Source organism: Leopardus geoffroyi, chromosome A1, assembly GCF_018350155.1.
Source record: "Leopardus geoffroyi isolate Oge1 chromosome A1, O.geoffroyi_Oge1_pat1.0, whole genome shotgun sequence".
In the NCBI taxonomy this organism is placed as follows: Eukaryota; Metazoa; Chordata; class Mammalia; order Carnivora; family Felidae; genus Leopardus; species Leopardus geoffroyi.
Genome location: NC_059326.1, coordinates 815,828 through 840,137, shown reverse-complemented (window position 1 = coordinate 840,137; position 24,310 = coordinate 815,828). Strand labels below are relative to the sequence as shown.

General features: G+C 39.9%; 1 protein-coding gene across 2 annotated transcripts in view; it reads left to right on the top strand.

Moving 5' to 3' along the window:
* Positions 1–1,599: 1,599 nt before the first annotated feature.
* PSPC1 (paraspeckle component 1) overlaps positions 1,600–24,310 on the top strand; it is a 109,599-nt gene continuing 86,888 nt past the window's right edge. Inside the window, exons 1-3 of one of the 2 annotated variants that reach the window (XM_045443810.1) lie at positions 1,600–2,163; positions 11,138–11,439; positions 23,760–23,855. In XM_045443810.1, coding sequence (XP_045299766.1) covers positions 1,798–2,163; positions 11,138–11,439; positions 23,760–23,855 — 764 coding nt within the window. In that variant the 5' untranslated portion in view covers positions 1,600–1,797. The remainder of the gene's footprint in view (positions 2,164–11,137; positions 11,440–23,759; positions 23,856–24,310) is intronic. The other variant, XR_006702943.1, reaches the window with a different exon arrangement.

Genomic DNA, 24,310 nt, shown 5'->3' with positions numbered 1-24,310 from the left:
TACCAGGTTTTGGTAAATACAGTTGTGTAGCCACCACCTCAATAGTTTCAACATTCCAGAAATTTCCCTGTGTCTCTGTGCAGTTAACCCCTCACCCCTCCACACTCTTGGCAACCACTGATATATATTCTATAGTTCATTCCTTGTATTGGTGAGTATATTCTATTATGTGAGTGTACCATGGTTTACCTATCACTAGTTGGACATTTGGATTGTTTCCAGTTTTTACTAATTACAAATAAAGCCCCTATAAACACTTGCATGCAGTTTTTTTGTGTGAATGCAAATCTTCACTTCATTTGGATGGTTAGGAGTAGGATTGCTTTTCTAAAGTAAGCATATGGCTTTTTTCTTTTTTTTTAATGTTTATTTTTGAGAGAGAGAGAGAGAGAGAGAGAGCACGCACACAAGCGGGGGAGGGTCAGAGAGCAATAGGGAGAGACAGAATCCAAAGCAGGCTCCAGGCTCTGAGCTGTCAAGGCCGAGATGGATGTGGGGCTCCAATCCATGAACCTTGAGATCATGACCTGAACCCAAGTTGGAGGCTTAACCAACTGGGCCACCCAGGTGTCTTTTTTCTTGTTTTTTCTTGTTTCTTGTTTGTTTGCTGTTGTTTTTAAGATTTTGTTTATTTATTTGAGAGAGAGAGTGAAGGGAAGGGATGGGGGGAGAGAGAGAGAGAGAGAGAGAAAGGGGGGGGAGAGAGAGAGACGGAGGGAGAGAGAGAGAGAGAGAGAGAGAGAGAGAGAGAGAGAGAGAGAGAGAGAGAATCTTAAGCCGGCTCCATGCCTGCTAGAACTCACCACCCTGCTATCATGGAGATCGTGACCTGGGCTGAAATCACCGCTTCAGGGACTGGGCCAATCAGGCAACCCTAAAGGAAGTATATGTTTAGTTTCATGAGAAACTACTGAAACGTTTTTCAGAGTGTGAATTCATTTCTTTTTAACACTCACTGAAGAGTACCTGCCCATGTGCCAGGAGAGGTACTGGGCAGAATCGAGTAGTTTGGCACACGCTGTATGGCTCACAAATCTTAAAATATTTGCAGTCTGGCCCCTTATAGAAAATGTTGACCCTTCTCACAGAATGTGGTCCGTAAGAGTTCAGAATTTCATAAGCAATTTCATGGAGTCCTTCTCTGAGGTGAATAACCAATAGCACAATTATTTTATAGTCTCAGTAAATATAATAAAAAGCTTGCTGTCGAAACGGGCTGAAATGTGTTTTTACGTGTTTCAATTAGTGGGAAACATCTTCTTCAAGGCTATGCATAAAATCTGCAAATTTTCATTTTTTCATAGTCACTGAAAATTGAGCAGGATATTTAAAATATGGATGTTCCCCAATCACTGTGTTTTCACACACTGCTGCCCGCATCGCACAAATTTTCACCCGACGCAGTCCAACACTCGGCTAACTCACTCAGGTCAGGAAACCGCATTTCTGCCCGCCTAGGAGGTTGCTCGAACCCGCAGCTCTAGTAACGTCGCGCCCCGGCGCACGCTAGCCACCGTGCCGGTTCGCGCCGATACTGCGCAGGCGCGTCAGCTCCGGCGCCGGCCTTTGCGGTGGGGCGGGACTTACGGCCGGCGTCTCTTCTTGTCGCTGCGGCTTGTGGCAGCGCCATTTTGAACGTGCAGCCGCCTCGGGCGTGAGTCCTTCGGGGTAGGGCAGCCGGCGTGGCGACCTAGGCGTCTTCTCTGACTTTGTCCTTCCATATTCCGTTTCTGTAGGCATATATAGTGATACAGCTATAGATCTAGAATTCTGTCCGGTATAAGTGCACTCCCTAAGATGATGTTAAGAGGAAACCTGAAGCAAGTACGCATTGAGAAAAACCCGGCCCGCCTTCGCGCTCTGGAGTCTGCGGCAGGCGAGAGCGAGCCGACGGCCGCCATGGCGCTCGCGCTGGCTGGGGAGCCGGCGCCACCTGCCCCGGTGCCCCCGGAGGACCACCCCGACGAGGAGATGGGCTTCACCATCGACATCAAGAGCTTCCTCAAGCCGGGCGAGAAAACGTACACGCAGCGCTGCCGCCTCTTCGTGGGGAACTTGCCCACGGACATCACGGAGGAGGACTTCAAGCGGCTCTTCGAGCGCTACGGCGAGCCCAGCGAGGTCTTCATCAATCGGGACCGTGGCTTCGGCTTCATCCGTTTGGTGAGTGTCGGGCCCCGGCCGCAGCCTTGTCAGGGGAAGGGGGCGTGAAGGGAGCGGGGCGCCGCAGGCAGCCTCCGCGCCGGACGCCTCGGCGAAAGCCCTGGGCACAGCCGCGGCCCTTTCTGTGGCCTGTGAACATCGCGGCGCCTGTCGTCCCGGCCTTCCCCCGCCGCGCCGGACCGGCCTGTCCCCCGGGCGGCGTCGTAGCCCCCGTATTTCCGACGAGCGGGCCCGGGCTCCCCGGCCCTCCGCGGTGGCCGTCGCCAGCGTTTTCGGCGGTGCGCGCGGCGGCCTCCGCTGGCCCGCGCTCCGGGGGCTGCGGCGGCTCCCCCGCCTAGGGGTTCCCGTCGCCTGCTTCCCACCGGGGGCAGGGGAGGGGGCCGCCGTGTTTTGGGGTGAGACTTCTCCCGGCGAAACTGTGTCGTGAGGGCCTTAGATACGAATTTGGAAGGGCAGCTCCGGTCTCACCGGAAATTTCGTGGGGCGTGGAAGAGCAGCCAGCGGACTCGCTTCTTAAAAACGTTTTCCGACCGATCTCCCTGGTTTCAGCCAGACTTGGAAGCGTTTAAAGGTAAACCGTGTCGTTTCTCACCCCGCCTCAGCGCAGCACATCTTAAACCGCCTAGTTCTGAAACGCTGCAGTGTCTGGACGGTGTTGGATTATTGGATAGCTAATGTAATATGCTTCCTCTCCCAAACATTCTGGAAGTTTCTACGTTGTTTTTTTTTCGGGGGGGGGGGGGGAATGAATTATATATATAAAATCATATAGAAATATATTTTATATTTTATGGGCACGTTTTGTTGCTGGAAGAGTACACATTTTACCTTTTTTTTAGTCCAGATCTTAAAAAGTTTTCCAGTATCTTGCAAAAATTCTGCCTCCCTTACATCGAACAAAAAAATTCATCAAACAGCGAGGGTATACTCTTCTTAACAGGGCAAATATCTACTCTCTTCAGTTTTCCTGAGTGCTTTGTGGTGAATCAGTGTCACTTACATAGCTTCATTGTAATTCAGATTTAGATGCTAGGTTTTTTCCCCAAGAAAATACCTTTGTTGGAGATATTTTTACACAAGTACTTTTTCTGCATGTGTTGCCTTTCTAGTTTGACCCTCAAATTTTACGTGCTTTGCAGTTTGTGGAAGCTTCTTTTTGGAACTTTAACTTTCAAAATTGCGTTCTCTTCATGATTGACCCAGGCAAAATTTTAATATGTAGACAGAATTGATTGTAATTTTGTGACATTGTATTTTTTTTAGGGAGAACATTTGAACATCTAAAATCTTAAATGGCTTCAAGAGAAGGGTATATCTTCATAGAATATTAACGAGACCCGAAAATGTCCTTGAAATTCAAGTTAAATGATCAGTGCGTTTTAAACGTAAAATTATAAATCATTACCTTTAGGACAGTAGGGAAACAGCCTGTCATTTGGTAAAGTTATTTTTAATATAAATCCAAAAGTTATTTTAAAGGAAGTGAGGTTAGGCAACTTTTAGTAAACTTTCCAAAAGGATGTTATTTAACATTTTCATAGTCTTTAGCTTCTGGCACCATGTTGGTCTGTTCTAAAGTTTACATTCGGGAGGAAGAATGGTAGGACTCCATTTCCCTTTGTTTTGGGAGCTTTGCACTTAAAAATAATCCAATAGTAAATATCTTAACATGGAAAAATCTTATTCCTTTCTGTCTTTAAAGCTACTAAGAATCCTTTCTCCTTTAGTGTATTAGTAGCCCTGCCAATAGAACTTTCTGTAGTGATGGAAAATGCTATGTATATGTGCTGTCCGATGTGGTAGCTACTAGCCATATGTGACTCTTGAGCACATGAAATGTAGCACTTGTGCCTGAGGATTTGAACTTTAAATTTTACTTACTTTTAAATTTAAATAGCCACCTGTGGTTAGTGGCTACTGTGTTGGACAGCACAATTCATTGCTATTAGTTTCTTTTTTTTTTTAATTTTTTTTTTAATGTTGATTTATTTTTGAGACAGAGAGAGACAGAGCATGAATGGGGGAGGGGCAGAGAGAGAGGGAGACACAGAATCAGAAGCAGGCTCCAGGCTCTGAGCCATCAGCCCAGAGCCCGACGCGGGGCTCGAACTCACGGACGGACGGTGAGATCGTGACCTGAGCCGAAGTTGGACGCTCAACCGACTGAGCCACCCAGGCGCCCCTAGTTTCTTTTTAAAAAAAAGTCTTAATGGGATTATGAAATGGGGAGGTGAGAGAGGCTGCTGTTGTCTGCCTCTTTGGGATATGCTCCTCTAAACCTGTCATGTTATTTTTTGGTGTAGGAATGTTAAAAATTTGCCAGTAGGAAATTAGAATTTAGCTTAAAAGATTTGACTTTATGGATAACTTTACTGTTTAATCTGAGCTCTATGATAAACAGGTAAATTTAAAAACTTTAAATATTTCTGAGTTATGTATCTTTCTGCTTAGGAAAACAACATAGTGTATACCTGATCTGAACGTAAGTAATGATATAGTGGCTGTAGTGTGTAATGGTGGTGTAGTGGCTCTAATAGTGGCGTAATTTTATCTGATATATATTTTTAGATTATATTGTCATTTAAAAAACAATTAAAAAATTTTAATGTTTATTTTTGAGAGAGAGAGAATGGGGGAGGGGCAAAGAGAGAGGGAGACACAGAATCCAAAGCAGGCTCCAGGCTCTGAGCTGTCAGCACAGAGCCCGATGCGGGGCTTGAATCCACAAACTGTAAGATCATGACCTGAGCTGGAGTCGAACACTTAACCAACTGAGTCACCCAGGTACCCCAAAACAATTTTTTTAATGTTTATTTTTTTTTTAATTTTTTTTTTTTTTCAACGTTTATTTATTTTTGGGACAGAGTGAGACAGAGCATGAACGGGGGAGGGGCAGAGAGAGAGGGAGACACAGAATCGGAAACAGGCTCCAGGCTCTGAGCCATCAGCCCAGAGCCTGACGCGGGGCTCGAACTCACGGACCGCGAGATCGTGACCTGGCTGAAGTCGGACGCTTAACCGACTGCGCCACCCAGGCGCCCCTTAATGTTTATTTTTTGAGAGAGAGAGAGAGAGGGAGAGAGCCCGAGAGGGGGAGGGGCAGAGAGAGAGGGAGGACACAGAATCTGAAGCAGGCTCCAGGCTCTGAGCCATCAGCACAGAGCCCCATGTGGGTCTGGAGCTCAAGAACCTAGAGATCATGACCTGAGCTGAAATTGGAGGCTTAACTGACTGAGCCACCCAGATGCCCCTGGAAATACTAAATGCAAATAAATTGTCTTACACTGGTAGTTGTCGTTTTCCAGTTAATTGGTAAGGTGAGACAACATTTTTGAGCTGTTATAGGGTCAGCATTGCTAATATGTAATGGTTGGGAAAAAGAATTTAAGTGGCATTTCCTCATAAGATCATAAAGCCGTATTATGATGTGAGCCTGTGGTACTTTAGGGTTGAAATAGACTGTTTATTTTGGATACATTTTGTGGAATTTTAGACCTAAAAGCTTCTTTTTAGGTTTTGGCTTGTTACTGACAATTTAGATTGGATAAATTAACTGAAAAGTTGTAGTGCATTTTTTTAAAAAAAAGATTATTTATATGTATTAATATAACCTTTTAAAAAAAGATTATATTATATGTATATATGTAAGTAATCTCTATGCTCAGAGTGGGGCTTGAACTCACGAACTCCAGAGCCGCTCACTACTCAGCCTGAGCCAGCTAGGTGCCCCTGTGGTGCATTTTACAGCTAGTTTAATGTTGTTAAAACTGGTATTAGTTTGATCTGAACTCAGTTTCTGCTTTTATCTTTTTCTTCCCCCTACTTTTAACTTTAGTAAACCAGACTTCTGGAGCGGTGATTTATAGACGTGTGTTCCCTGTCCAACAGATTCAGGTATCCTCCCAGTGTAAGCAGAAGGCCACTTATATTCCCTACTGTTCATGCTAGCAGTGCTGACTACCCCATCTAAAAATTGTCTCACCTCATCAGTTAACTGGGAATTTGTTGGAAATGCAAATTCTAAGGCCCACCCAGGATCTACTGAATCAGAAATTGTGGGTTGGGGCCCTCAATCTTGGGTTTTAGCTAGCCCTCCATGTTATTCTTAATGTTTGCTAAGGTTTGAGAACCACTGTTGTAATTAAAGAGTTAAAAATCAACTGAATTTAATATAGTCATTGCGGATTAAACCCTTTCCCCTCGTGCTTTTTGTTTTTAAGTATGAAATGCTGTGTGTTTCTTAAGGAATGTCAAACATTAGAGAAGATGTTGCACAATCTCCTTAGTAGGCCTGTCTAGCATATAATTTCAAATGCTCTTTTAGTTCAGGGAAGTTTTCTTACTACAGTTTTAATTTTAGTGAAAGATTGTCCCCTAACACATTAAATGTAATCACTGTTAATCTTTCATTTTTCCATAAAAAATCAAACCATACTATATACTCTGTTGTGTTTTGAGGTTTTCATTTAATATATCTGGTATCTTTTATGTCATGAGATTGATTTTTAATGACCATATTGTATTTCACAGTATGAATGGACTGCCATTTACCCGATCAACTTTCTATTGATTGACTTGAAGTCTGTTTCCAATTTATCTCAGTGGATTAGTACTATTACAGTGGGAACTTTTAACTATTAGTTGAACAATGAGAAAAATATCAGGTGCTTTGGAATGAGCCTTTGGAAAGGATCCAATGTACATCATTTGACCTTATTACAAGCAATCTGTAACTTGGGATAGTCACCTAGTTTCTTGATACTTTTTGTATTATTTTTAGTTAAGAACCTGTACTTGTACTTTTTATACAGAGTAATGCTGGGACACTAGCTGAAAGGAGGGATTTATGATGTATTTGGTAGAGATTATGAATTTTGTATAGATCTTTGGCAAGTTATTTCTTTTGTTTGTTTTTACTAAATATAATTTATCATCAAATTGGTTTCCATACAACACCCAGTGCTCATCCTCACAAGTGCCCTCCTCAGTGCCCATCACCCACTTTCCCCTTTCCTTCATCCCCCATCAACCCTCAGTTTGTTCTCAGTATTTAATAGTCTCTTATGGTTTGCCTCCCTCCCTCTCTGTGACTTTTTTTTTCCCCCTTCCCCTCCCCATGGTCTTCTAAGTTTCTCAGGAACCACATAAGAGTGAAAACATATGGTATATGTCTGTCTCTGACCAACTGATTTCACTTAGCATAATACCCTCCAGTTCCATCCACGTTGCTGCAAATGGCCAGATTTTTTGGCAAGTTGTTTCAACCCCTCTAGGCCTGTTTACCTATAAGTGAAGTGGGGATAGTAATAACCCACTTTATAAGATTGTTGATGAGACCAGTAGAAGATAATGCATACATATTTGTGAATATATATGAAAAAATGAAGAGCTGGAATATACTACCTGCTTAGTAAAAGTTACCTCGGTATCATTATTCTGAGTCATGAAGTAAACAAATATTTGGTTTCATTTCAAACACATAATTTTAATTGATTTTACAGATACTTTAGTACAGATTTACAGCAGTGGTTTTTGAGCACATGCATGCCAGTGGGGGAGGGGCCTACTGAAAGGGAGAGAATCCCAAGGAGGCTCTTTGTCCTTCCATCTCACAAACCTTACAAACAGTGAGATCATGACCTGAGTTGAAACCAAGAGTTAAGCGGAGGCTTAACTGATTGAGCCACCCAGGCATTGCAACCCCCCCTTTTTTTTAGTAGGCTCTGTACCCAGCATGGAGCCCAATGCAGGGCTTGAATTTACCACCCTGAGATGAAGACCTGAAGCTTAATCAGGTGAGCTACCTGGGTGCCCCAACAGCAGTGGTTCTTACATGGAGTGGTTCTGCTTCCCAGGGGACATTTGACGATGTCTGGAGACATCTTTCATTGTCAGAAGTGGGGGTTGTTTCTATTGGCTTATTAAGTCTCCTGTAATGCACAGACCCCCTCCCTCCCTCCCCCCCCCCCCCCCCCCCCGAAGAATTATCTTGCCCATAATGTCAGTAGTGCTAAAGTTGAGAAACTCCGGTGTGGAATTATTTAAAACCATGAAGAGTATAAACTTTGAAGAAGGATCATGGCATTGAAAATTCCTGACAGCATAAACATTTCATTTGGCTCAAAAGTATTAAAAATTGAATTCATTGCCAACTGTAAAAAAAATTACTTGATTTAACATAAAAATTGGGGATTTTCTGCTTCCTCTGTGGAAAAACAAAATATATGACATTGTGATTATACTTGACTGAATCTGAAGAGGAGACATCCTCTGGAAGCACTTTTCACTTTTAGAAAGTCCTCACCAAGTTCTCTTTATCCTTCTACCCCTAACATTTTATTATGAAAAGTTTCAGATACGTAGAAATGAACATCCATAGATCCACCATCTAGATTCATACTTAAGTTTTCTTCTAATGTGTTTTTCACATATCTATTCATCTTTTCATGCATCAGTTCTTGACTCTTAAACACTCCAGCATGCTTATTATTAAAATTTTTTTTTTTAATGTTTATTCAGTTTTGAAAGGCAGAGCACAAGCAGAGGTGGGGCGGAGAGAGACGGGGCGGGGGACACAGAATCTGAAGCAGGCTCCAGGCTCTGAGCTGTCAGCACAGAGCCTGACGCGGGGCTCGAACTCACGAACCGTGAGATCATGACCTGAGCCGAAGTCGGATGCTCAACCGACTGAGTCACCCAGGCACCCATCCAGCATGCTTACTAGTAACTAGAGTCCAATATTATTTTTGAGGTATTTGACCTCTGCATACAGCAAAATGAACAAATTTTCAGTGTACAATTTGGTGATTTTAGATAAATAACATTTGTTTAATTCAAACTATCAGGATAGAGAACGTTATCATCTCTTGAAATTTCCTCCTGTCCCTTCCCATTCCCAATTAAACTTAACAGCATTATTATTATTATTGTTAATATTTGTTTATTTTTGAGAGAGAGTGAGCAGAGAAAGGGCAGAGAGAGGGGGAGACAGAGGATCTGAAGCACGCTCTGCGCTGTCAGCACAAAGCTCGACGCGGGGCTCCAACTCACAAACTGTGACATTGTGAACTGAGCTTCAGAAGTCAGGTTCTTTTTTTTTTTTTTTTTTTTTTTTTTTAAATTTTTTTTAACACTTATTTATTTTTGAGACAGAGAGAGACAGAGCATGAACAGGGGAGGGTCAGAGAGAGAGGGAAACACAGAATCCGAAACAGGCTCCAGGCTCTGAGCTGTCAGCACACAGCCCGACGCGGGGCTTGAACTCACGAACCGCGAGATCATGACCTGAGCTGAAGTCGGACGCTTAACCGACTGAGCCACCCAGGCGCCCCCAGAAGTCAGGTTCTTAACTGACTGAGCTACCCAGGCACTCCATACCTAACAGCATTTTAATTCAAGACTTCATTCTTAAAATCTACCTCTTAAGAGTTGTTGGGTCATATGACAGATTAGGTGCAAAGTGCCTATCCCCTGTTAGATATTTATTAAATGTTTGCTGGTATTACTATGTTAAGAGTAATTTTAATTAAAAATTTCTAAGAGTAATTTTTTAAAAATAGCCATTTTGAGGGGCACCTGGGTGGCTCAGTCGGTTGAACATCCAACTTCGGCTCAGGTCATGATCTCACAATCCATGCATTCGAGCCCTGCGTCAGGCTCTGTGCTGACAGCTCAGAGCCTGGAGCCTGCTTCAGATTCTGTGTCTCCCTGTCTCTTTGCCCCTCCCCTGCTCATGCTCTGTCTCTCTTTGTCTCTAAAATAAATAAAAACATTTTTAAAAAGTAGCCATTTTGAGTATCTGTAAAAAGGTTAGATTTGTTGGGGCACCCCGAGGCTCAGTTAGTTAAGCATCTGACTTCGGCTCAGGTCATGATCTCACAGTTGGTGAGTTTGAGCCCTGTGTCGGGCTCTCTGCTGTCAGCACAGAGCTTGCTTTGGATCCTTTGTCCTCTCTCTGCCCCTCTTCTGCTCGTGCTCTTTCTCTTTCTCTCAAAAATAAATACACATTAAAAAAAAAGGTTAGACTTGTCTTTGTAAAATTAGTTCTATAGATTTTTGTGTAAGTTGTAGTAATTTAAAGTTGTTGTATTTTAGGTATTAAATAAAGATCTGTTGTGACCTTAAGACTTTTTTCATAAGACAGTATATTTTTACTCTTACTACAAATGCATATAAAACCTGTTTAAATTCTCACTGTAGAGTTCTCACAACACAAAGGAAAAGAACATACTTATATTAAACTTGTTTGTTGATTATGTTTAGATGTCTGTATTCTATACCAACTTTGAATTCTTCAAGAAGGAAGTTCTCTTGTGGTTTCAGCATTGAACATATTTTCTAGTTTATAAACGGGTGTGCACTTGATTTTCTGTATAATGGAGATAACTCTTACAGCCCATGAATGTATGTGTTTGCTTCTCTCAATATAAGGGAGAAATGTGTAGCCCATGAAAGTATTTCAGGAGACCTGGTTAACAACATCTAATAGTAGTTTTCATAGGAAATGTAAAAAATGAAAGAGGAAAGGGGATTTGTGTAGCATTGGAGAGGTGGGTTGTTTTAATAAAAGATATAAATACCAAAAAACAGTATATACTGAAAATTATTCTGTTCAGTAATAGCTTCTAGTAACCGGTGCTTGGTCTCAAAAAGTAATTATGATTTTCTTTTAATATATGTAAGAGATTTAAAAAAGATACTGCTGTGAATATTTAATAGCTGGTAATTTGTGTATGAGTAGACCATCTTTGATGACTTGGGACATTGGGGTTGGGATTTTCTAATTAAAATGTTTACAGTTATTTTTTGAACACTTAATAAAATGCATGTGATACCAAAATTGAAAGACACAAAACAAAGTGACTCTATCAGCCATTTCCAAAAGCTACCCAGCTCTTCTCCCTAGAAACCACTATTTAAAAGTATTTGTGTTTATTACTATCATCTTTAAAAAGTGATTTTTCCTCCTAAAAAGGAATCCAGAACACTGGCTGAAATTGCAAAAGCAGAGCTGGATGGCACCATTTTGAAGAGCAGACCTCTCCGAATTCGTTTTGCTACACATGGAGCAGCCCTAACTGTCAAGAACCTCTCGCCGGTTGTTTCCAATGAGCTTCTAGAGCAAGCATTTTCCCAGTTTGGTCCAGTAGAGAAAGCCGTTGTGGTTGTGGATGATCGTGGTAGAGCTACAGGAAAAGGTTTTGTAGAATTTGCAGCAAAACCTCCTGCACGAAAGGCTCTGGAAAGATGTGGTGATGGGGCATTCTTGCTAACAACGTAAGTTTTAAACATCTCATCATCCTGTGCAGTTACATATGGGCTTCTCTCTCTGTGCTGAACTTCTGTCTTTCTTTATACAGTTCATACTGTCTTGTCATATGGTAAGTAGGTGTTGAATAAGTATATAGTGAATATAAACAGGAATTTTTGTGTGATTCCAAGAGTCATACTTCAGACTTCAGTGTATTGATTCATACTTGAATCTTAGAAATGATTTGTATTACGATTTTTATTCAGTTTACTGAATGTTATATGCAAAGTAAAATTTTATATTTAAATAACGAATGGATGAATTACATTTTACTCAGGTTTTTTTAAGGCATAATTTGCATGAATTAAAATGTTCCCAATTTTAAACATAGAACTCAAGGAGTTTTAACAGATGTATGTAACCTAGCACCACAGTCAAGATCTAGAACATTTTCATCATCCTGACGAGTTCCTTTATGCCCTTTTGCAGTTTCTCTCTACCCCTTAACCCTGTCCTAGATAGCTATTGGTCTTTCTGCTCTTATAAATTAGTTTGTCTTTTGTCTTTTCTGGTTATTTCATATAAGTGAAATAATTTGTACTCTTTTGTGTCTCATATCTTTTGCTTAGCATAATGTTAATGAGATTCCATCCATATTATCGTATTAGTATTTTGCTCACTTTTATGGCAGAGTTTTATTCCACCATATGGACATAATTACAGTTTGCCCAGTGACCTAAGGGTGGGTGAATGTTCGAGATGCTCTCAACTATTAGCCATTGTGAATAAAGCTACTATGAACATTTCTGTACAGGCTTCTTGTAAACATTATACTTTCATGTGGCTTGGGTAATTAGGGATAAATGGCTGAATTTTCAACTTCATAAGAAACTGCCAAATTGTTTTTCAAAATGGTTGTATCATTTTATATTCCTACAAGCAATGAGTGAGAGAGTTCTAGTTGCTCCATACTTTCACCAACACTTGATAGTTTTAGTCTTTTGGATAGTCTAGTATAGGAGTGTCTCCTGGTGAGTGTAAATTTTATTTTCCAAACAACTAATGATTAGCATCTTTTCATTTACTTTTTGTCTATTTTTATATCTTTTGTGAAGTATCTTGAAATTTGTGCCTATTTTTAAAATTTAGTTTTTATTTTTTTATTTTTATTTATTTATTTATTTTTAACGTTTTATTTATTTTTGAGACAGAGACAGAGCATGAATGGGGCAGGGGCAGAGAGAGAGGGAGACACAGAATCAGAAGCAGGCTCCAGGCTCTGAGCCATCAGCCATCAGCCCAGAGCCCGACGCGGGGCTTGAACTCACGGACCGCGAGATCATGACCTGAGCTGAAGTCGGAGGCTTAACCGACTGAGCCACCCAGGCGCCCCTAGTTTTTATTTTTAAAAAATATTTATTTTGGAGAGAGAGAGAGAGCACAAGTGGCAGAGGGGCAGATGGATAGAGGGAGAGAGAATTGCAAGCAGGCTCCATATGGTCATCGTGGAGCTCGACCTGGGGCTTGATCTCAACAGACCGTGAGATCATGACCTCAGCTGAAATCAAGAGTCAGATGCTTAATTGACTGAGCCACCCAGGTGTCCCTGTCTATTTTTTAATTGGGTGGTTTGCCTTATCGAATTAAAACATCTGGATACGGGTCTGTTTTAGGACTATTTCTCCTAGTATGTGGCTTGCTTTTTAATTTTCTTAGTAGTGTTCTTCAGAAAGCAGCAGTGAAGTATAATTTGCATTTTTTTTCTTTTATGATTTATGTTTATTGGATCCTTGTATGAAAATTTTTTCCCTTCCTAAGGTAGCAAAGCTTTTCTTGTCCTTTCTTAAGACATTTTGTAGCTTTTTTTCTTTTCTTTTTCTTTTTTTTTTTTTTAAAGTAGGCTCCATGCCCAGCGTGGACCCCAACGTGGGGCTTGAACGCATGACCTTGAGATCGAGATCCAAGCTGAGATCAAGAGTTTCACGCGCAACTGATTGAGCCACCCCAGCATCCCTAGCTTTTTTATTTATACCTGTGATCCATTTTGAGTATGCTGTGAGATAGTAGATTTTTTTTTTCCATATAAGTGCCATTTGTTGCAGCACCAGTAATTGTAAAGATTATGATTTCTCCTTTTTTACCATTTATCTTTATCAAAAATCGAGGGGAAGAAAATCTGCACTCTTTCATTTCACCAATTGGTGTGTCTTTTACACCAGTACTGTCTTTCACTCTTTCTTTTTTTTTTTTTAAGCGTTTATTTTTAAGGGGCGCCTGGGTGGCTCAGTTGCTTAAGCGTCCAACTTTTGGTTTCGGCTCAGGTCATGATCTCACAGTTCGTGAGTTTGAGCCCCACATCGGGCTCTGCTGACAGCATGGATCCTGCTTGGGATTCTCTCTTTCCCTCTCTCTCTCTGCCCCTCCCTGCTCAGGTACTGTCTCTGTCTCTCTCACTATAAGTAAATAAACTTTAAAAAGAAAAAAAAGAAAGATTTTGTTTTCAGTGATCTCTACCCAGTGTGGGGCTCGAACTTAAAACACTGAGATCAGCATTTGCATGCTTTACTGACTGAGCCACCAGGCACCCTGCACTATGCTAAGGTTTGAAATCAAGTAGTATCACCCAACTGAATTGTTTTTTTTTTTTTTTTTAATCTGGGTGTTGTGTGTTTTTTTTTTGTTTTTGGTATAGCCTTACTGATTTTATTTATTTCCCAATTTGAGTGTAATTAATGTACAATGTTACTTTAGTTTCAGATTATCTTTACTGATTTTATTTTATTTATTTATATATTTTTTAAAGTTTATTTTGAGAGCAAGCAGGAGAGAGCATGAGTGAGGGAGGGGCAGAGAGAGAGAATCCCAAACTGGCTGTGGGGCCAAACTCACGAACTGTGAGATCATGACCTGGGCTGAAGTCGGACTCTTAACTGACTGAGCCACCCAGGCACCCCCTGCATCTTTACTGATTTTAAAATCACCTTGTCAATTGAAAAAAGTTCTTCTGGGCTTTTGATTAGAATCGTGTTGAGTGTTCAGGTCATTCTGAGGAACATTTTGACATCTTCATAATACTGACTTTTTTCTAGTCCATGAATGGTGTATCCATTTACTTAAAAATATTCGTAAGTAATTATAATAGTCCTTCAACCTGTTGCCGTATTAACATGCCTTTGCTTTCAATTTGCCCAGGGTGGTGTTCTTGATGTTCATCCTTAGTCTTTAGACTGGATTTGGTGGAAAAGTTCCCTAGTTCATTGCTGCATTGATTCCTTTATCTCTGTTAGAGATAAAGTATCCATTTACTTTACTATTGGTTGGGAGTATTCACATGTTTTAAGGTTTGGGGAATTGGACACAAGGTCAGTGTAAAACATTTCTGCCCCATGGAGCATAGTTTGGTGATATGTAAAGCATTTTTCAATTTGTTTGGGACTGTCAGGTGTTCATGCTAAAGCTGTAATTCGTGTTACATATGTTTTACAGCACTGCCAGTTCTCAGAGATTTTGATCTTACACTCTGTTTAGAGAATGCTTGCTCTCCTTGTTCCACTTTATTCATATTTTGCTAAGAAATATCTTAGAGAAGCTGTTTTATCTTCATTTATTCATCTCCTCTGCAGTATCAACTGATACTCTCCAATTTATTTTTTGTCATAGCATTTACTGGTTTAATTTGTAGGTCTTTCTCTGCAGGAGAATGCCAAGTTCCATTGAGGGCAGGGACTTGGTCTTGTTCAGTACTATAATCCTAGCACCTGTATTTTTTTTAAATTTAATTTTAATTGCAGTACAGTTAATATATAGTTTTATATTAGTTTCATGTGTACATACAATAAAGCGATTCAGCAATTCTGTATATTACTCAGTGTTCAGCAAGATGAGTGTACTCTTAATTCCCTTTACCTATGTCACCCACTTCCCCTGCTCTCTGTTGTTAAGATTGTTTTTTGTTTTTTCTTTTTTTTTCTTCTTTGTTTCTTAAATTCCACATGAATGAAATGCTATGGTATTTGTCTTCCTCTGACTTATTTCGTCTACCACGATACTCTTCTAGCACCTGTATTTTAATAATTCCTGGCTACAAATTAAGCTAATAATAATAATTTTTTAAAGTTTTTTTGTTTATTTCGAGAGAGCGCGATCAAGTGGGTGCATGGGAGGGGCAGAGAGAGAATTGTAAGCAGTCTGCATTGTCAGCATGGAGCCTGTTATGGGGTTCAAACCCATGAACTGAGATGATGACCTGAGCAGAAATGAAAATTCATGTGCTTAACTGATTGAGCCACCCAGGTACCCCAGCTAATCAATTATTTAATGAAGGAAGGAAGGAACTAAAAATACTCAAGGCATGTGATTAGTATTTTTTCCATTGCAAGCTTTGATTAATTGGTATTTTTTAAAAGTTACAGCCAGGCATTGGAAAACAATTAACCATGTCTTACAGGTAGCTTTTAGAATAACTTAAAAACAATTTTGAGGGAATGGGCAAGTGTTGACATTGTATTATCCATTCTGTTTCATAATCATGGTCATAAACATAAGCATGTTGGATTTTGTATTTTTCAGATGAGAAAACTGACCCAGAGATGTTAAATAATTTGTGTAAGATTGCACAACGAATAAATGGTGAATTTTAGCCTGATGCCACATCCCTTTTTGTTTTTAAATTTTTTTTAACATTTATTCATTTTTTGAGAGACAGAGCAGGAGTGGGGGAGGGGCAGAGAGAGAGGGAGACACAGAATCTGAAGCAGGCTCCAGCCTCAGAGCTGTCAGCACAGAGCCCAACATGGGGCCCGAACTCACGGACCATGAGATCATGACCTGAGCCAAAGTTGGATACTTAACCGATTGAGCCACCCAGGCGCCTCATCCTTTCTTTTCATATTGTGCTATAGGTGGAGTGATTTATTTTTTTTAGAGACTCTTCCTTGCTCAGGAACTTTGTTGTTAGTTAAGCCTTCTAATGGAACTCATGAGATCATGACCTGAGCTGAAATCAATAGTCAGATGATTAACTGACTGAGGCACCAGGTGCCCCTATTTTTTTTTTTTTTTAATTTTATGTATTGGCAAAGGTTTAAAAATACCCAGTGAGTGAAAGTGAAGTCACGTGAGTGTTTTATGAATCCTGGTGCTGATGGAAATTGGTCACTTGGAGGTATTTAGTTACTGAGTATAAAAACCTTAAGGTTGTTTTACTGTTATAATAGAGGTATATTTTAAGTAAGTATTTGACTCAAAACTTTGGTGTATCGCTTTGTATCTGGTTTATCATGATTGGCTACATCTAAATTTCTTAATAGAGAATTGAGTAAGTATATCATATAGCGGATTAGTGTGTATTTTTTCAAGAATATTTCATGACATCAGGAAATGTAACTCATGAAAAAAATTCCTTTATTATTATTTTTTTTTTTTTTAATTTTTTTTTTTTAATTTTTTTTTTCAACGTTTATTTATTTTTGGGACAGAGAGAGACAGAGCATGAACGGGGGAGGGGCAGAGAGAGAGGAAGACACAGAATCGGAAACAGGCTCCAGGCTCTGAGCCATCAGCCCAGAGCCTGACGCGGGGCTCGAACTCACGGACCGCGAGATCGTGACCTGGCTGAAGTCGGACGCTTAACCGACTGCGCCACCCAGGCGCCCCATCCTTTATTATTTTTTAAGTAATCTCTGTGCCCAGTGTGGGGCTTGAACTCATGACCTTGAGAAGAAGAATCACATGCTCTATTGACTGAGCCAGCCAGGTTCCCTGAAAAATTTTTTTAAAGGGAGTGTATACCACAGAGAAGAGAGTAGACTAGAGGTTCAGGGAAATAGGGAATTCATAGCTAATGAATTTGGGGTTTTTTGGGGGGCGATAAAAGTATTCTGGTATTAGATCATGGTGATGGTTACACATACTAAAACCCATTGAACTGTACACTTTAAAATGGTGAATTTTATGATATGTGAGTTATATCTCATTAATGATACAAACAAAACTAAACACATTGCAAACTCCACATCTGTTTATGGCAGGGCCTTTGGCTATGCATCTGTGCTAACTACTGCTCAAAAACTTAAATTCATGTAGATAAATATATATAGGGGTGCATGACTGGCTCAGTCCATAGAGCATGTGGCTCTTGATCTCGGGGTCATGAGTTCGAGCCCTCTGTTGGGCGTGGAACCTATTTAAAAAAATGTATATTTATTTTCTATAAATAAAACAATGTAGCAAGTAAAAAAAAGGACGCAAGACAAGACTAGATGTATGCTACGATCCAAATTTGTGTTAAGAAACTGGTCAGAAAAAAAAGACTGGAAATAAAAATGTGAGTATGTCAGCAAAAGTTATATTTGATAAGTGTGCTTACAGGTGTATCTTGGAAGTCTCCTTGGTTTCATGATTCATTAGTTGGACTCAGGCCTAGCATATAGTTTTACGTCTAAGATTATTACAGCAAAAGAATACAGAGCAAAATCAGTAATGGAAAAATGCACACCAGGTAAAGTTTGGAGGAAACTAGGTATAAGCTTTCCAAGAGTCCTTTTCCAGTTGAGTTGGAAAAGTACTTGGCTTAATTCTGCCAGCAACTAGTTGAGACAATAGAATGAAGTGTTAACTACCAGGTCAAGTTTAACTGATCCTAGTAGCCATGTCCATATATAAGGAGTGGGGTGGAGAGTGGTTGGTTTTTTAAGTTCCCACTTACCTGGCAAAATACCAGAATTTAGGACTTCATGAAGGAAAAAAGCTTAGATGGTTTGTGTTCAACATAAACCACATTGTTTGCACAGTTTTGGCACAGAAAATCAGCCTTATCTGTTAGCATGGTGGGATAGCTGTTTCAGGCCTATTTTGGTAACTCTTTAAGCAGATAAGGGATTGATACATTAATTTTTTCATACCTTTCCTATCTTATATTCCTACTTTCCAGGGATTACTTTTCCATCATTTTATTTGCTTCATCACATCTTTCCATTAAATGGGGTTCTTTTAGATTCAGAAGAAATACTTTAATAAAAACAATACTGTAATATTGCTTTTGCTTATATAAATTGGAAATACAAGAGGTATCTAGCCATACCTGCTGGTGGTGGAGGTATGAATTACTATTTATTTACCTTTCCAGAAAAACACCCATAACTTTTACACCGTTGGTGTCATTTGGGTCCAGTTTTAGTTTTATACTTTCGTTTTTGAGAAGTATTTATAAAGGTTGATATTTTATTATTTATTAGAGGTCTTCAGAAGAACAAAAAGAATATTAAATAAACTTTTTTTCCCCATAAAATTTACCATATGGGTCCATTGGGTTATTTTGTAATCTGAGATCATATAGGTCCTAGTGATTTTATTTTTCCTCTGTCATAAAACTTACTTTATCATCCTAAGAATTGTTTATCATTACTCTTCAATTCTCAGCTATATTAAAGACTAAAATTGACAAAACCCTGCAAAAATGCTGTATGTGTGTAAGAATTTAGTAGTGAAACAAATTGTCCTTACATAATCCTTTTTTTAATTGCATACACAAAAGGTTGCATCATCTTTTAAGTCATCACGTCACCTTGTTCTCACCATTCTGCTTCTAAAGAGATACCTGAACAAGTGAGGAAAGATCAGTCACAAATATATATTTTTTCTAAGTTTCTTTATTTTGAGAGAGACAGAGACAGGGTGAGTGGGGGAGGGACAGAGAGAGGGAAAGGGAGAATTCCAAGCACTGCCAGCGCAGAGCCCGATTCCTCGAACTCACAAAACCATGAAATCATGACCTGAGTCGAAACCAGGAGTAGGGTGCTTGACTGACTGAGCCACTCAAGTGCCCCAGTCACAATTATGTTAATCATTCTGTTTCATTTCAGAAAACATAGAAACCTTGAATGTCCACCAGTAAGTATGGTTAAAAATTATGGTGCATGCATACATCTGAAATGGTGCCATTTTATATTGAATGATAAAGGATGTCTGAAGAAAGCATGGACAGGTGAATTATTCTGTGTAAAATTATATATATCTAGCAGAAAGGAAAATCTGAAGAGATGTTCATGAAACATAATCAGAGGTCCTTTCCAAATGGTAGGATTTCACAGGACTCACTGACTTCTATAAAATGTACTATGGATAATTATCAGTATTACAGCTAAACCAGTGATGGATTAGTTTAGAGCAGAGTGAGGAGAAGAAGAAACTCTACACATAAGAACCTCCAGATTGAGCATTAATGGTTGATCACTGATCTGTTTCCTTTTAGTCTTTATACCTATGAAATATTTTTCTACACTACTAAAAAGAGTAAATTTAGTAATTATACCTATAAACAGAACTTATGTTAGGTTTTAAAAACTTTTTTGGGGTGCCTGGGTGACTCAGTCAGTTGAGCATCCGACTTTGGCCCAGGTCATGATCTCACCATCCTTGAGTTCAACCCTTGCAGTGGGCTCTTAGTTGTCAGCGCCAAGCCTACTTCGGATCCTGTGTCCCCTTCTCTGTCTGCACCTCCCCTACTCGTGCTCTCTATCCCCAAAATAAATATTTTCAAAAACAAAACAACACAATCCTTTTTTTTTTTTTTTAACACAGAAAGATCAAAGTGAAATAGATGTGTGAGATAATGGACAAAAGGAATTTTTACAGGCAGTGGTGCATACAGTGAAACCATAAATGTTCACATTTTAACATACAGCCCAACGAACAAAAATAAGTGTCTCTTAAGGACATCTTTTGAACACTACACATGGTCTTTTTGTTTCATGTAATGTGATGAACGTGGTTGTGACTGACTGATCTTTGCTCACTTATTCATGTATCTCTTTAGAAATGGAATCCTAGGTGTAGGTATAAATATATAACATTTGTATGTATTGGTTAAGTTCTGTCTCAGAGAGCTGTATTCACTCTGATGTCTTGTGTCTGGTGGCCCATATTCGTATGTTGAAAATTGAAAAATTTTTGTTACAAACTCAGCATTATTTGGGAGTATAGTAGAGATGTCATTATATTCTCTAATTTTGTTCATCATTTCCTTGACTTCATAAAATTAATTTTGTCATTTCTAAGTAATTCTGTCATGTTCTGAGCGTGATGATTTGCTTAGTACGTTTTCCTTCTTGAGTCTCCTTTTCTGATTTTTCTTTTGGATGGTAGAGGCCTTCTGGTATTGAAATAGGGGGAGTGTGAGTTTCTTTCTTTGTTGGCCTTGCTCAGATGTAGTTCTCACCCGGCCGCATTATTTTTCTGGTGTGTGTGGTCCTGCAGTGGCTTCCAGTGGATAAGTGGTCCATATAGTGCATTTTGTTCATTTGTCCCTGGGCCTCTTTGGGTCCTCTTAGAAGTAACACATCCTCCCAGGGGCTCAGGAACTCTCAGCTGCTTTCTCATACCTTGTTGGCTTGCATATGATCTATGAGGCTGTATTTACTCATTCTTTTTTTTTTTTTTTTTTTTTTTTTTAAAGTAGCTCCAGTGTGGAGGCCAGTGTGGGACTTGAACCCACAACCCTGAGGTCAAGACCTGGGCTGAGATTAAGTCAGACATTTAACAAACAGCCACCTAGGTGCCCCTGTATTTACTCATTTATTTGTTTGTTAGAGACAGAGAGAGAGACAGAGTGTGAGCAGGGGAGGGGCAGAGAGAGGGGAGACACAGATTCTGAAGCAGCCTCCAGGCTCTTGAGTGGTCAGCACAGAGCCCGACATGTGGCTCGAACTCACGAACCGCGAGATCGTGACCTGAGCTGAAGTTGGACGCTTAACTAACTGAGCCACCCAGGCCCCCCCACTCATTCTTTATTACACTTCTGCTTTTAAATTTTTTTTTTTTTTTTTCAACGTTTATTTATTTTTGGGACAGAGTGAGACAGAGCATGAACGGGGGAGGGGCAGAGAGAGAGGGAGACACAGAATCGGAAACAGGCTCCAGGCTCTGAGCCATCAGCCCAGAGCCCGACGCGGGGCTCGAACTCCCGGACCGCGAGATCGTGACCTGGCTGAAGTCGGACGCTTAACCGACTGCGCCACCCAGGCGCCCCAACACTTCTGCTTTTAGATGTTAGATATGAGGTCTCACCTTTAAAATTGAGGCCTGTAAGGCTCTTTTCTTTTGGGTTCCCACTTAATTTATCTGCGGTTTCTATAATCTCATTGTCACCCCAAGGTATTCCACGCTTGCTTCTATTTCTTATCGGGTCTAAAATGTCTTCATTAGTCCCGGAATAATTTTTTTAAATAGAGATTTTAAGTAATCTCTACACCCAGTGTAAGGCTCAAAACTCACAACCTGCAACCAGAGTTGCATGCTCCACCAACTGAGCCAGCTTGGTGCTCCCCAGGAATCCTTTTTAATAATCGTTTTTAGTAACAGTTTAAGAATTTGAAGTCTTTGTTACTCTCAGGATCTTTATTTGTAAAGGGAAGCTTTTAGAATCCAGAAAGCCCCTTTACTTCTTAGTTCTTATGTTAAAGCTGCAAAAGTTAAGTGATTTGTTTTTTTCTGAAGGCAGTATAGATTTTACTGTTACTTACATGGTAAGAGACTGATAGGAACAAAATTTCTTTCTTTCTTTTTTTTTTTTTTTTTTGACTTAGGCAAAGATTTTTTATTTGTGGTTAGGCCTACATAGTTCCAAAAGGTGAACATAATCAACAAAACATCTGCAAGTACCAGAGGAGGTGCTCTGTTATCAGTAGAAGGCACTGATCATAAGAAAGATTGATATGGATCTTCATGTACAGATGATGGTTCAATCCTGTCAAATGAATATGCTGTATCTTGAGTGTGATAATTGGGAGGCAGGAGCTGGAAGAACCAAAGCCTCTTCTCTGCTGGATTAGGCAGCCAGGCCCTCCAGAGGTATTATTAGAGATGACATGTAGGGGACTGTGATGGTAGCAGTGATAACATTTCAGGTGTGCCAATGATGATGTCATCACCAACAGTTTGACAGGATCTATAAATCCTTAGGTGCTTCTCATCCAGCTGATCATCTGTAATCCATTCCTTGGACAGGCCGTCAAATCCACTTTCACAAAAATGAATCCAGTGCATTCAGTTATCACTGAAAACACATCAGTCCTCGTATTTGCTAATTTGGAAAAAATGGTAAAAATACTGTTGGATCATTTTAGAAATGAGTCCAGTCAAAGCTACAAGAAAATGTTTGTACCAAACACACATGGGTACTTTTGGTGGTATAGTTTTTAAATCTTGCTCTTGGCTATAATATCCTTACAAACAAAGTTAATAGCAAGGAAAATTTTGATGTCAGCATATCATCCATTCTATTTCCTTTCCCTGTTTTGTCTTCCTCAGTGAACTTTCCCATCCTTTTGTTTTACTTAGGAAAGTAGTAAAGAGGGAGGGTTTACAAGTCATATCTTTGATCATCCACTCTTGTCTCCTCTTTCCCCCAACCTCCACCTTGAATGTGTTGTGTCTTCTGGTTCTCTCCTTCTCTTTTTGCTTGGCTGCTTGGCCAGTGTGTTTTAGATGTCATTTTAGGTTTTAGAAAGAGTTTTCTGAACAAGACTGGTTAGACGCAGGGAGGCTGGAAGGTGGTTGGATATGGGAGTTTGGGATGGTGGGATATGGGGATAATTCCACATACATAAAATGTGAATCAGGTGCTCATTCTTTTCCATCGTGCTGTGTAAAAATTAATTACAGTGGTTATGTAGGTTCACAGTTGTTGATTTACTCCTCTGTCATTTTGAATAGGCAGTGCTCTAAAAACAAGCATTCATTTTTGTTTGACTTTAATGTTCATTTGTATCTGGTGCAGCAAATGTTTATTGACTAATTTTAAGAGTATATGGGGGGGGTGGGAGCACCTTGGCTCAGGTCCTGCTCTTGCGGTTTGTGAGTTCGAGCCCCATGTTGGGCTTTGTGCTGATAGCGCAGAGCCTGGAGCCTGCTTTGGATTCTCTCTTTCTGCCTGTCCCCTGCTTGTGCTCTGTGTCTTTCTCTCTCTCTCTCTCTCTCTTAAATTAAAAAAAAAAAAAAAAAAAAAAATAGAGTATATATGGTAACTTCTGAGACATTTTTCTCAAGAAATTTCCCAAGTATGTATCTTGGAATTATTATTTTTTAATGTTTGTTTATGATTTTTGAGAGAGAGAATGAGCAGGGGAAGGGCAGAGAGGGAGACACAGAATCTGATGCAGGCTCCAGGCTCTGAGCTGTCGTGGGACATAAACTCATGAGCTGTGAGATCATGACTTGAGCTGAAGTTGGTCGCTCAACTGACTGAGCCACCCAGGCGCCGCATGTATCTTGGAATTAGTATAAAGAATTTCTAGGAGGATGTTAATTCTAGACATTGTATTAATTCTTATGCTTTTTACCTATCCAGGACCCCTCGTCCAGTCATTGTGGAGCCTATGGAGCAGTTTGATGATGAAGATGGCTTGCCAGAGAAGCTAATGCAGAAAACTCAACAATATCATAAGTAAGATTTTACTAATAAAGATATTTTTAGATATGTGCTTTCAAGGATGTTACATGACATTTATTATCAAGTATTGTTGGATTATAAGATTTTCTGTTCAGTCATATAATCTGGTTAATAGAGTGGCCTGGTCTACATGGAATGCTCTTCTTGTATATAATGGGCAGAACATTAACTTAGGAAAGTCTGCTTTTATAACTGGGACTGGAGTAGGTAGCTAGATGGAGACTATCAGTAATTATGACAGAGACAGAATATAATTTAGATACCATGAAAATATTTTTTAAATTAGTATGCTTTAGTTAACATTACAGGTTAAAGGGAGACTTTTGGTGGGGGTAAAGCAGGGGAGATCCTAGTTAGATAATGTGGCACAAGATAAGCACTCCTAGTGGTAAAAAAGAAAAATAGCCAGTTTTCAAAATGTGTATTATTCTTGTACTAGTTGCTTTTTG